Genomic DNA, 13,101 nt, shown 5'->3' on the forward strand with positions numbered 1-13,101 from the left:
CCCAGATGAGTCTCATGTACTTAAGGACTGTGAAAGAGGCAGAGTCAGATATTTTGTATAAAAAGCTGCCACGTTTTATTGCTCTAAAAACACACATTACACTAGAAGCCTAATGAACAAGACCAAATACAGTTCACAAAGAAAATCCAGGACAAAACAAAGAACGGGAACAGACAAACATTCAACTGTAGTGCAAGTGATTCACTGGAGGAAAGACATGGTGGGTACTGACAATACTTTGTACTGGGGTGGGTCCCTCCCACCGCAGGGTTTTACTCACAAAGAGGAAGGTGGATGGGCCCCCATCATGGCTGTGTAGGGAGCCTCCACCTCCATCCCTCTGAGATTTCAACTGCATAGTTAGTAGCAAATTGATCTTACCCTTTTCTTGTGTGTCCTGCAAGATTAAGGACTTTTTTAAAACATTTTTTTAGAGCCTAACCCTAGGTGCAGAAGGTGGTTATGGCTGTGAGGAACAAATGGCCTTGCTGCATATCACATCCAACCTAACTTCTCCCAAAAGGGCAGAACAACAAAGGCTGAGCTGGGAGATGAGTTGCCCACCCCCCTGAAATGCACTTGGCACCCCGAGAGCTGGTGGGGATGCTTGTGTCCTCCCATGCCTGGAACATTCAGCCTGCTGTGACAAGGAAACATAGCATATTTGACCCAGATCTCAAGATGTCCTAGATACTATTTAGATCTCCTGGAGCAGGAGATGAGAGAAATCACTTAAGAGATGTGTTTTATCAGAGGATTAATTTAAAGCAGCCTGGGACAGAAGAAGAGAGATGGGCCAAAATCAAAACCACAGAAAAAATTCAGTATTAGACCTAACCTTTGCAGCTGAGACCCATTTCCAGAAAGATGTTCAGCCCTGGCTGGAATATGAGTGTTTCTAAGCATGGCCTGATTACAGGAGGTCTCAAGAGCCTCTGATTTCCACTGACCTTCTGAAGATCAGGATCTCTGGCAGCCCTGTGCTAGAGCGTTCTCTTTCTCACATGGCTATGCACCAGGTCTTGATATCTTCACTTCAGTGAAACCCTTCCCTGAAGACAGTGGATGTTTTTTCCTGAGGAAAAAATGACACAGATGAATTGAGCTTCCCAGGGCTTGGCCTAAGGAGGAAATGCCCGAATATGAAATGAGGTTGGACTCTTCAGGTCCTGTGAGAACCTCAGTGGAGAAGTATTTTCTGAGTGACCTCCTTTCTTCAGTATAGAAAGTCTGAGGGTTTTTGCTACATTTAGAGTCTGAGAAATCACAGTGGCTCTTTCCAGAGGTAGAATGGTCTTTTTATTCACTGCACACACAGAATCAATTGGTGTTACAAAACCAGCTCCTGCCCAGAGCAGCGAGGTCTGGGTATGCAGCAGAAAGCGAGCTTCTGCTCTTCTCTTCACACCCAGTGGACAGCCCCAGGGAACAGTGGAGCTAATACGCCCAACTGCTGTCAACTTCATGACTGAATGGGACGTGGAAGAGTCTCACGCTGTATAAATGCACATGGGTAAGAAGTGCCCAGCTCACATGGTGAACAGTGTAACAGTCCATTGCTAAGTGCATGTGTCCTGCCAGTACCCAGGTGTCTTTCCACACTTGATGTCAACAACTCACTGTAGCCAATGCATCACCCGCTCTCGAGTTCTCACATAACAAAACTTGTGTCCCATTGTCTCCCAAGAGACCTTTTCAAGACCTGGCAAGCAGAACCTCTTCCATAGAGACCCCATGGATTAGCCATCCAGCCTGAACGCCATCAGCGGGGATTGGGTTGAGCCTGTAAAACCTCTAGAGCAGGGCTTTTAACTTCATTTATCTTTACACAACTCCAAGCACCCTGATGGTGCCTCTAAACACAATTAATAACTGCCATGCACTGTGATTAACTATTGTGATGCTACTACTCTAAAGGTCCTTTCTATCTCCACAAAAACAGTGTCTTGCTCACACGGAGGTGACACCACCCACTAACTGTCCCTACTACTTTTAAAAGCCACGGGTGCTGTCACCAAGCCTCAATGGCAGCACCTGGCTTGGTTTCAGCTGCATCACAGACAGCTGAAATTCCCCAGGAGCTCCCACTCCAGACATGCATCTGTAGGAGTCAGCACTCTTGGAGCACGGATCAGACACTGAACAGACCCGGTGTCTTCAAGCATTGTGGCCAAAGGCTCCAGCTCAGCTCTTACAGAAGAGTCCCTGAGGCCAATTTTCAACAAAAGCGTCGAGCTCGGAGCTGAGCTGCGCAGCCTGCTAATGGTGGCAGAGCAGATGCAGGTCGTTCGCTCGCCTTGGCCCCAGCGTCACACCCAACTGCCACAAAACGCAGCAGGACAGTATTGCTGGCACCTAAGGGACTTCTGCTGGTCATGCTGAGGGAGCAGAGCGGATCTGTCTGTGCTGATGATCCCTCCAGGTGACCTGGAGCAGCACCTGCCTGCAAAAGCCCCAGGGACTGCTGCTGGTCTGTGGCATTGGGACAATCAGATGAAGCCAGCGAGGGTCCTACCAGTTCTGTGGTTCATCACCGTGGGTGTAGATCCACCAGCAAGAGTTACTCTATCACCTCTGCTTTACCTTCCACCTCCCGTCACTAAAGCTACTGTGGAACTACTCACAGAGCAAAGCAGTCACTACCAAAGACATGCTCGTAGCTATGTGCATCAGTCTGCAACAATTCCTCTACTAAACACTACTTAACACCCCAAACCCCCCTGAAATCAAAGCAGATGTCCTGTTTGCTAGGCAGGGATCTGCACTTCAACCACCCGGTAGAGGTAGGGCACAGGGGCACCGCTGGCTCGAAGAGCAGAGAGGTTATTCCCCTGGACTATCCCGCGGTGTGTTCCTCCTGCAGCACCCCATCACGGCCGGCAGCGTGACCCACGCAGGGGGCTGTTGTCCCCACACACAGGCACAGGGAAGGCCGATGCCCCAGGTATTGCATGTGGCAACAGGGCTCAGCCCAGAGCTGGGAGCTCCGAAACGGCGCAGCCTTTATTAAAACAAACTGCAGCTGGGCTGGTGGTGCCTGTTCTGCCTCCCAGACAAGCTGGTGTCAGAGCAGTCACCGTTCAGAGGCCTGAAGGGACAGGGCTTAGCACAAAGTGGCCACCCAGCATCCAGCTGCAAGGGCCCCTGTGTGTAAATAAACCCAAGCTGCGTTCCTGCCTGGTGTAAATCCTCACACCTCCCTGAACTCCAAGGAAGAACGAACAGCTAAGGTTAGCTGGCAGCTTAGCCCCCCGACCTCCAGGGACCACCCTGCACCCGTACCCAGCCACCCCTCCAGCAGCAGCTCCCTTCCAGGCTCTGCCAGGGACGTACGGGTGTCTGTGGTCCAGCTAATGCGAATACACACACCGTACCCAGAGGAAGGACAGGTTATACAGATAGTTTCCAGCAGCCGACAGACAGCACTCAGCCTCCAGCAGCGTTTCTCAGACCGCAGCGTGACCCCTCTGGTACCCCAGTGATTCAAATGGGACCACAGAGCGTTGGTGGCAGCAAGAGCTCAGCTCCCAGGGCTGCTGAATGAGTACAAACCTCCAGCCCAGCACTTACAGCCCAGTTTTCCTCCCTTCTCTCTCCCAGGAGAGGGAAAACAAACTTTGTCAAGTCAGTGGCCCAGAAGAAGACAAAGGGGTGAAAGGACAACCCACTTTCCAAAAGTATGAGAAACACTCTGAAGGCTGAAATGGGATTTTACGGTATCCCAGTTACAGCATCCCAGTTAGAGCAGCCAGGGCTCTCCCTGGGTTCAGAGAGATCCCCCCAGTGAAATGAGGCAGTCCTTTGAAGGACAGGAAGCAGAGCACTGCTTTCTCCTACGTCCAGAGAAAACGAGTCCCATCAAAATACTTAAATAACTAGAAATAAATTATTCTCCTTTTTACTAATCAAAATAAAAAGCAATCATGTAAAGTCAAATAAATTAAAACCCTCAGAAGAAACCATGACGAGGGGGATCTGGACTTAGCAAGCGGTTTTGTTCTGCACGATACAAAGCAAACAGAAAATATGATGCAAAAACCACTGACAGAGCCTGGAATAAAGAAGTGAGACATCCCAGCTGTCTGTGCTGAAATGGTGCAGATTTCTCTATGTTTGCAAAGGAAGGATATGCCACCTTCCCATATAAAACCAGCCCAGGACTGATGCAAAAAGAACATGAGCCCAAACAGAAAGGCTGCACCAGACAGAGGCAGAAAGCAGGTTCCTTGCACGGAGGGATGGGTCACCGGAGCAGGAGCAGATTTGGGGAGTGAGATACCAGAGCAGAGTCCCAGGCTCACCAGAGAATGATGCTCTTGCACATTAGTAACCCTTACACCAGCAAAAAAATCCCACTTGGCTCAAGCAATAGTACCTTTTTTTTGCTGAGGTAAAGCAAACCTTAGTTCCCTTCTTCCCCAGTAGAAGAGTGAAGTTTAAGAAAAGTACCCTTATTAAGACAAAGTAGTTAATTCTTATAATTCAAGTAAATTGCAGTAACTGCCTGCAGCTGCATCCAGAGGAAGCGGGGACTGTGCTTTGTAGGTACCAGGATCTGCCCCAGCACCTCTGGCAGCTCCCCTGCAGAGAGAGTTACTGTCTGTAGATGTTTTTTTGCTGGCAGTCCTTTCCCATGCAGCGATGCCTCCGATGCCTGACCTAGCTGGACCCGTATTAAAATACACTCAATGGAAGAAGATCAAGCTTGAGTATCACCATGTATTGTTAAACCTTGGATTAGTGTATTATAGCTGGGAAGGGCCACACCAGAGAGCGTTACTCAAAAGGTGTAACGTGCAATGGCAGGTTACCCCCAGGCATGAGGCCAGCAGGTCCCTGACTCCGAGGAGACCAGCGCAGGCAAGGAGCTGGCACATCAGCTCTGTCCCTCCTCACCCCATCTGGAGAGCAGTTCCCCAACGAGCACTGTATCCTCAGCTCGTTATCAGGCATCACTCCAAAGAAAGGCTACCTAGTCAGGCTTGTAAAGCAGCACTCAAAGAGCCAGCACCTCTGCAGAAAAAAAAAAATGTAAAAATTAAAAAGTAGGAGAACTGTGAGATATTTGGTTGAGGGTTGAGAAGGAGAGAGGGGCCAATGCACTGAGGTCTGGCTGCTGGTGTGAGAAGAGGGCACAGCCTGGCCCAGCCCCTGAGATTTCCAGTTGCTGCAGTGTCCAGGGAAATTGTGGTGTAACAGAGAGGGGAAAGGGCAGAGTGGAATTCTGAATCTTCACCATCTCAGTGTCCAGGAGAGGTTACCCTGAGCTCACGTGCTTCAGAGAGGCTGTCCCTCCAGGGTCCCTGTGAGCTTCTCTTCATCCATTTGCTTCTGCTGCTGGTGGATCCGAGCGTAGGAAATGGCATCTCCCCTGCAGAGAGAAGGGACAGCGTGGGGATGTGAGCTCAGGGTGCACACCATGGCGGGTACAGCCCCTGGCAGAGAGGTCTCCCAGCCAGGGCCCTGGCCTTCCCATGCCAAGGAATGCCAGCAGTGAAATGAAACTTGCTGGCCCTCTCTAACCCTGCCAAAGCTTCTCACCACCCCCAGAGCTGGGCCCACCCATCCAACGGCTGCAGAAAGAGGGCTGGGACCCACCAGGCAACCGAGATGGAGCTCCCAAGGAAAAGCTCAGAGATTCAGCAAATCCTAAGGCAGAATCACAGAATCAACTGGGTTGGAAAGGACCTCGAAAATCATCCAGTCCAACTGTTAATCCAGCACTGACCATTCCCAACTCCACCGGATCCCTCAGCGCTCTTAAACACCTCCAGAGATGGGGACTCCACCACCTCCCCGGGCAGCCCCTTCCAACGCCCAACAACCCCTTCTGTAAAGAAATACTTCCTGACATCTAGTCTAAAAGGCCTTCCCTCCCAGGGCTTTGAGATGATGGCAGGGCGATGTTCTCCAGCAGCACCTACACCTGAAAGCACGGTTAGTAAAAAAAGCACGGCACAGCCTTAGGGAGGCAGATGGGCATGAGGGCTGAAGGCCCCCCCTTCCCCTTCCCTCCCCTCCACAAGCAGACATCTCTCTTACTTTTTGCCGAGCGCTGACAGGCCGTAAAGCACGCCGGTGGCAAACGCAATGGCATTTCCAAAGAGCGTGGTCAAGGTCAGGCTGAGCACGACCGGGAACACGGCCATCCTGGAAGAGAGGGACAGCCCTCAGGGCCAGGCTCCGCTCCGCACAGGATGCGGGGATGCCCACGCGCATCCCAACACGGTTCCTGGGATGGTTTCACCACCACGACGCACCCCAGGAGCATCCTCACCCGCAGTAGAAAGCAGCTTTCTGCCAGGGCCGCAGCTTGTCTGCCCTCGCAGAGACGGCGTTCGCAAACTCGATGAACTGGCAGCAGAAGGGGGCTTCGCACAGGAACAGGACGAAGGCGTTGAGCCTCCAGATAGAGCAAACCAGAGTTAATCCTGCCTGCGTGGCCCCGAGCGAGGGTCAGCAATGCCTCCCGGACACCAGCCCCTCCCATGGCCAAACGCAGGCAGGAGGAATGGCAGGGCCGGACCTCACTGTGCTCCCTTCCCCCTTCTTGATAATTCCCAAATGCTGGTGCCCCAGAGTTACTTAGGATAAGGGTATCTCAGTATTTACTTAAAAATGGGTAAAGGAAGAATATAAATAGAATAAACCCAGCATCGGGCAACCTGATGGAGCAAGATCTGGTAACTTGCAGTGCCCGATGGACGTTTCCCTCATGTTCACTGCCCAAGCAGAACAGCTCTGCCCCTTACCCAGTGACATTTAATTAACCAAATCTCCTTCCCAGCAAAAAAAAAGAAAAGAAACTCAGCTCACATCATCCACACACCGGCCGCAATGTTCATGGGGTTGATGGTGACGCAGTTCCAGAGACCAGCGAAGGCACAGGCTGGAAAGCAAAGAGACTTTTGGTGACCACGAAGACCAACCCAGTGCACCCACGGGGCAGTGGGGCTGAAGCCCAGCAGGCAGGGCTGGCTGCTCCTCCCAGTTCTGCCCTGCTAATGGAAGCCACACCAGCGTGATTTTGCTCTCCTGTATTTTGGGCTGTTTTGCAGAGCAGAGGCTGCCCAGAAGAGCCCTTGCCTTGGCTGGCACCTCTAGGCACTGCAGAGCAGCCTGCACAGACCAGCACAGGAGGGTGGGTGGAGAGGTCTGACAGCCCAAAGAGGAGCCCAGGATGCAGGGGAGAGGGTTTGTTCCCAGCTCCTCCAGCCAGGTATCTTTTTGCTCCAAGCACTTGGTGTCTCAGCGTGATACTTGCACAACTATTTCACTTGTGTGGAACAACAGAGCATTTCCTTTTACATGGAATCACATACGTGGCACCCTGTGGCACCCTGGGTTTTATTTGCTAAGGAATTACTGCTTTGTCCCAGGATGAACAAAGAGGTCCCAGGAGGCATCCATCGCTGAACAACACAGGGAAAGTTCAGCAAAAAGATGACTTGCAGCACCAAGGCACACGGACAGACAACTAAGCCAGAGGTGAGCCCAGTCTCAGCCACACAGTGCGGGTTCTGCACTAGAGATGGGCAGAAAAGAGCCAAGTTTGGGTCTCTGCTAATACAAATGGAAGTGGATGCTAGATAAAAGCAGAGCCTAAAATAGCCCCAGCACTCCCGATGCTGTAATGCAAGGAGAGGAACCAGGCAGCAGCATCCAAGCCGAGGCAGCATGTGCCTCCTTCCTGCCTCATTAAATTTGCAGTGTTCCCGGCACTCGATACGGCCCTTTTCCTCTGCCAGTACCAAAAGGCTGCTGCTGCTCACCTGGGAACCCGAGCCCAGGCAGGGAAGGCAGTGAGACACGGCAGAGCCCACAGTAGTAAACAACACCACCCTGAAAAACTCCAGCTAAAATTATATAGCCCCTAAAAGCTGTCTTGGGGATGATTATTGGCACAGTGAAGAGCAGCAGGGTCCATCTCTGAGAATGAGACCAGCCTGGGTTCAGGTTTCTTTAAAGAAGTCATTGCTGAATCCTCAAAGTTCCCTTAAAAAGTAGTTATCCTTAATTACCAGACTGGGAAACGGAGCTGCATGCCTATGACAGGACTAATCTAAGGACATGCCACATGCAAGTGACCTCCTGGCTTTAGGAAACAACTAAACAAGGTTATTTTTAAAGGCTTCCTAGCGCTATTCCACAAGACCCAAAATCTCTTGAAGAATCCTGCGAGAACAAGATCAGCCAGGATAGGAGAAATGCCAGGGGACATGTTAATATCCATGCTCCAAGGGCACTTCTCATCCTCCCATCGCAAAGGAACTAGGGTTGGTGTCCCCACGCTGAAGGGGAAAGCGAGGCACTGGGGTGGGATGATCTGCTCACGGTCACATATGCAGAGAGCTGGAAGAGCAACGGCAAGCAGGACTGCTGGGAGCAGCGGGCTGGTCGGAGAGCAGGGCACAACGTGGAGGTTTCTAATTCTCCTTTGTGACCAACAGACCTTTGGATGCTGATGGAAGGGGAGCTCAGGGGAAGCACCGCAGGCTTGTGACACTTGCTCTCCCCCAGGAAAGCACACTACTGAAAATAATGTCAAGTAACTTTCAGGTACTTTATAATTAGCAGAGCAGCAAAACCCAGCTACATCTCAACTATCCCTGAAATGCAGCCAGGGCTGGGGCAGGACCCTGCCTACTTCAACAGCACAGCCCAGCAGAGCGGTCTGAGCAGTTCACAGGGCGACAAAACTGATCTCAACCACAGAACAAACCCGGGGAGGCAGAATGTTATTTTTTCAAGCAGGTTTTTCGCCTTATCCTTTTTTTAATCTAGCCAGCCAGGGGTTGTTTTGTCAGGGTTCTGGTTTGATTTTGTCCTCAAACACCTCAGAACAACCCTTGAGCAGTCAGTGTTCCTGCTGTAGTCTCAGCTAAGCAACCACCCCAGTTGCCAATGGACTAATGACCCAGCAAGCCTGAGCTGAGCAAGCCCCTACGTCAGCACGAGCACCAGCCAGCAGGAAAGGAGTCAAAGGTTTATAATCACAGGAACACTGCACTCAGCGGCAGTTGCCAACAGCCACAGAGATAACGATTTGGTGACCTTCGGTCTCCTTTGCAGAGCAGCACATCCCACAGCAGCCCACTACATCCTTGCCCCACTGGGATGGGATCAGCTCCTGCCTCAGTAGCCAAAAGGGGATGGAGCTACCAAGCCAGAGACTTGTTTTTGCAAAACAGAGGCCTTGCAATAGGTTTAAAATGCAGATAATGCTCAATGGCACATAAGCTATGGAAGACAGACAGTTCTGCCATTTGTTTAACTGCTGTCCCATCCTGAATCCCTGAGGGAGCACAAATAACTGAGAGCTGAAATGGGGGGGAAGAACACCAGCCCCTACAAAGGCTCTATTCATTTCAAGCAGCTGGTCACTGTCCTCAACACAAGCCTATTTTTGCTCCTAAAGCATTTTATAAAAGCCACAGACTCTCCTCAACCTTTTACAAACAGTAACACAAGGGAGAGAAGGGCCTTGGCCAAGGTCACCAAGCCAGCCTGTGCAAAGAGCCAGAAACAGATCCCAAACCTTGTTTGGCTTGTTCTTGCACCCGCCTCGGACCTTTCTGGCTTAAGCAAGTTGTCAGCTGCAGGTGTCTACACACAGCAGACACTGTCTGCCAGTCTCACCTCCACTAACAAAGTTTCTCATTCTTTCTACAGGGAATTTTTCCTCCTGTAAGAAATAATCCAGCCCTGTAGCGGGACTACATTTTGAGTCCAGTTGATCAAAATCCTTATAAAAGATTTCTGCTCTTTCAAAGCAAGCTCTGAAAATAGCCACAAACTCTGGCCTTGCCGTGTTATTAGTCACCCCTTTTCCAAACTGTCCACCTTCAGCGAGGTGATGCTGAACAAGGAGCATTTTGAAGTCAGCCATGACTAGCATAGGGCATTGTAGAATTGCTGCTTTCCACAGTCCCCCATTTCCCTGCTCGTAAGAGGGGTTTGTGTTGTTTTCTGCATGATGAACCTCATGGAGGGAGACTGTCAGGAGCACAGAGCAAGCTGTCTGACTCCCCAAATCATTGGCACTCCTGTTTAGAGCCTGGCTCTTCTTCCAAAACCTTCTTCTCACAGACTCACCCAAATACTTAAAACTCTCAGCTTCCTTTAAAAACAAGTCATGAGCTCTCAGAGCTGTGAACAAAAGGTTGGGAAAATAATCCAAGTATAATTCAGCTGCTTTGAAACATGAAGACAAAGAAAAAAAAAAAAAATCCACCCTCAAAGACTTGCACTTTTAAGCCACTCATGAGCTGCTCTAGCACGAGGTGGGCAATGCCACCGATGTGACCCAACAGCCTTCACCCTCCATCCGCCTCCCCCTGAGCTCTGCATGGGCCAAAGCCACACAAAACAGCACCGAGGCTCCAGCTACAGCCCCAGCCCGTGGGAAAGACGCCGCTACACTAAACCCCCACCTGGGACCTGCACCGAAGACGCGTCCCAGCTGGTCTCCTGGCTGTCTGCCGGGACCAGAAGCGCGGGGGCCTCAGGCAGAGCATGGCGAGGCCAGTATGTTTTGCCCCATAAGAGCAGTCCTACCAAATCTTTTCACACCTCTAGAATTTCAGCACCTAAGACATAAAACAGTGAGAGCAGCATATGTTTTACCAGCCTAGCCAAAGAGGGCTGTAACGAGCCTGCCCAACGATACCACGGTCTACAAGGTTGGCTCAGAAACGCCGTGGGCTTGTGCAGTCAAGTCCTGAGGCAAGAGACAGGCATGGGAAGGGGTCAGGGAGAGAGGGGGGATCAGACAAAATGCTACAGCTAAGGGAATAAATCAGGACTGACTGCACTGGCTGAGAAACACTCTTGTTTTACTAGAAGTTGTGGACCTGAAGCAGAAGAAATTCTCCATCCTGTGCTCTGCAGGAGATCAGACTAAGCGGTCATAACAGTCCCTTCTGCTTTTAAGAGCTATTAATCTCTCCACAGAATGTAGCAAAACAGCACTACAGGACAGGCTGATTTCTGGCAAAGTTGCAAAGTCTCTCCCTGGGAAAATTTTTTTCAGCAGCAGGTAATTCAGAGCGCAGCCAACTCACTTTGCTGTACACCAGCTCCCTTCTTCTCTGTGTCCGAGACTAAACCCCTTAAAAACACACAACACGAACCAAGTCCATTATTCACCTTCAAAAAAAAACCCCACAGGCGGGCCCTCTGCAATCAACAACAGGAGTAACAGGAAACACACTCCGACACTCAGAACAGGGAAAGAGAGTGAGTTGTAGGAACATACAAACACCCAACAGTCAAACAGAACGAACCAAACCCCACAGCCCCTTGAACCTGACGCTGCTGAGCACCCCGAGCTTGGTGCTCACGGTGAAATCATCGTCTGGTTTATCTGCTCACAGCCCTCCCACAGGACCTGGGGGCTTGGCTGCTGCTCCCCCCACTTCCAGCGAGTGCTGTGTCCAAGAAGAAACTCGAGGATTTGCAGATCCCCCCGTGACGCCCCTTCCCCCAGGTGCCGAAGTTCAGCAGGTTCAGCGAGCGCGAAGCACATCCCTGTGTGCCAGCTAAGCCAGGCACGTCCACCACTCTTCCTTCTGCCCGAAACGCAGCAAACTAATATCTAGAGCAGACGCAAACCCTCAACCCCAAGCGAGTGTTCCCGAGCGCGCCCTCCCCGACACAGGCGTGACCCTGGCACGAGGGAGGCAGCACCCTGACGTGCTTTCGCATGCACGAGCCATGCCGAGGGGCAACCTCTGGCTGCAAGGGAAGGGGATACTTACACATGCCCCCGAGGACCCCGGCAATCCTGCAGAGCCACCTGTACCACCAGGTCATGCCATCCTCGGCGGAGGAAGCCGCTGGCTCAGGGGCTGCTGCTTGGAACTGCTCGTCCTGAGAGCTCATGGCCCCCCTGCTCCCGGGGGGTCAGGGGGCAGCACCCCGCTCCCCGCCCGAGCCCCAGCAGCGCAGGATGCCCCCTTCCCCCAGGTGACACTCCCCCACTGTCCCCCACTCCCCCCCCCTTCCAAGCCAGCCCAGCAGACAGCCCCTAAACCCAGCCTTGAAGCTGCTGGGCCTCTCCCCGCACCCCCATGCAGGGCCTGGCCCGCCGGCAGCCCCCCAGGGCTGACAATGGAGGGTCTCTGCCTGCAGCAGCGATGCCAGCGGCCTGGGAGCTGCCTCCACGTCTGCCTGCGGATTGCATTGTGGGTCCCCCCCTCCAGCAGGCAGGGCTTTGATGTCACTCGCATTAAAAGGCGGGTGGGCAGAGCCCGCGCTGTACATATTCATAAGCAGGCGCAGACATGGACTCCAGGCCAGGGGTGTGCAGCCGCCGCGGGGCCCGCTCCCCCTGCCTCACACAATGCCGTTATCCAGGTGGCCAGCGTGAGCTCAGAGGAAAGGGAAATAAGAATTTTTGCATGAAGATGCATTTAACGGCCGTTACAAAATCCTGGCCTCAAGATGAGAGGGCAACACACCCCTAAATCTGAAAGGAATCAGGTTCTCTCCCTAGAAAATGGGAGTACAAGTAGGACTTTGCAAGTCAGAGATGTCCTGTTTGGCAAGCTGTTGGTATCCTGACAAATGATACAGGGAAACTGCCTTAATTTTCGTAAATTATAAAGACAACAGCTGCATTTTTTTCAAATTAACCTGGAGCATACAGTCAGTAACCAGAGCTCATCTCTGCAAACCAGGCACTCGGCATAGCTGATCTGCAACAACAAATAGCAGTGAGACTTGGGATCCAGAGCAGAGTGGGAAGACAGATCCCATCTGCTAAAAGGTTACAAAAAAAGGATTAAGAAAAGGATGTCTTTTCATTAACATCTCCTGTTAGACAGGAAATGAAGGCCCAGTGCCTGCATCACCCACGCACTGCAGTGGGATAGCAGATACATCCAGCTCCTCGAGGATCTTGCTTCAAGAATCTAGTTTCTAGCTCTTCCAGGAATGGAACGTAAATCTGGAGGCTGGCAAGCAAAAAACTCCAGGCTTAACCAGCAAAAAACAACTATTAAGAAGACAGAGGAAAATAAGATTTTGCAGTTGTTAAAAGATGACAGAGAATTCAACTGAAAGAAAGCAGAAGCAGGGTTAAAACTGCCCAGGCAGAAC

General features: G+C 51.5%; 1 protein-coding gene across 2 annotated transcripts; it reads right to left on the minus strand.

Moving 5' to 3' along the window:
- Positions 1-58: 58 nt before the first annotated feature.
- On the minus strand, positions 59-11,930 carry CACFD1 (calcium channel flower domain containing 1). Of its 2 annotated transcripts, XM_074923512.1 has the most exons (5): positions 11,760-11,930; positions 6,817-6,889; positions 6,278-6,403; positions 6,043-6,150; positions 59-5,371 (listed from the first exon to the last, which is right to left on the minus strand). In XM_074923512.1, the coding sequence occupies exons 1-5, from the start codon at positions 11,881-11,883 to the stop codon at positions 5,278-5,280; spliced, it is 525 nt and encodes a 174-aa protein (XP_074779613.1). In that variant the 5' UTR covers positions 11,884-11,930; the 3' UTR covers positions 59-5,277. The 2 variants fall into 2 exon arrangements, with proteins under 2 accessions (XP_074779613.1, XP_074779614.1); XM_074923513.1 differs by lacking the exon at positions 6,278-6,403.
- Positions 11,931-13,101: the final 1,171 nt, after the last annotated feature.

This window comes from Athene noctua, chromosome 20 (assembly GCF_965140245.1).
Source record: "Athene noctua chromosome 20, bAthNoc1.hap1.1, whole genome shotgun sequence".
Lineage (NCBI taxonomy): Eukaryota > Metazoa > Chordata > Aves > Strigiformes > Strigidae > Athene > Athene noctua.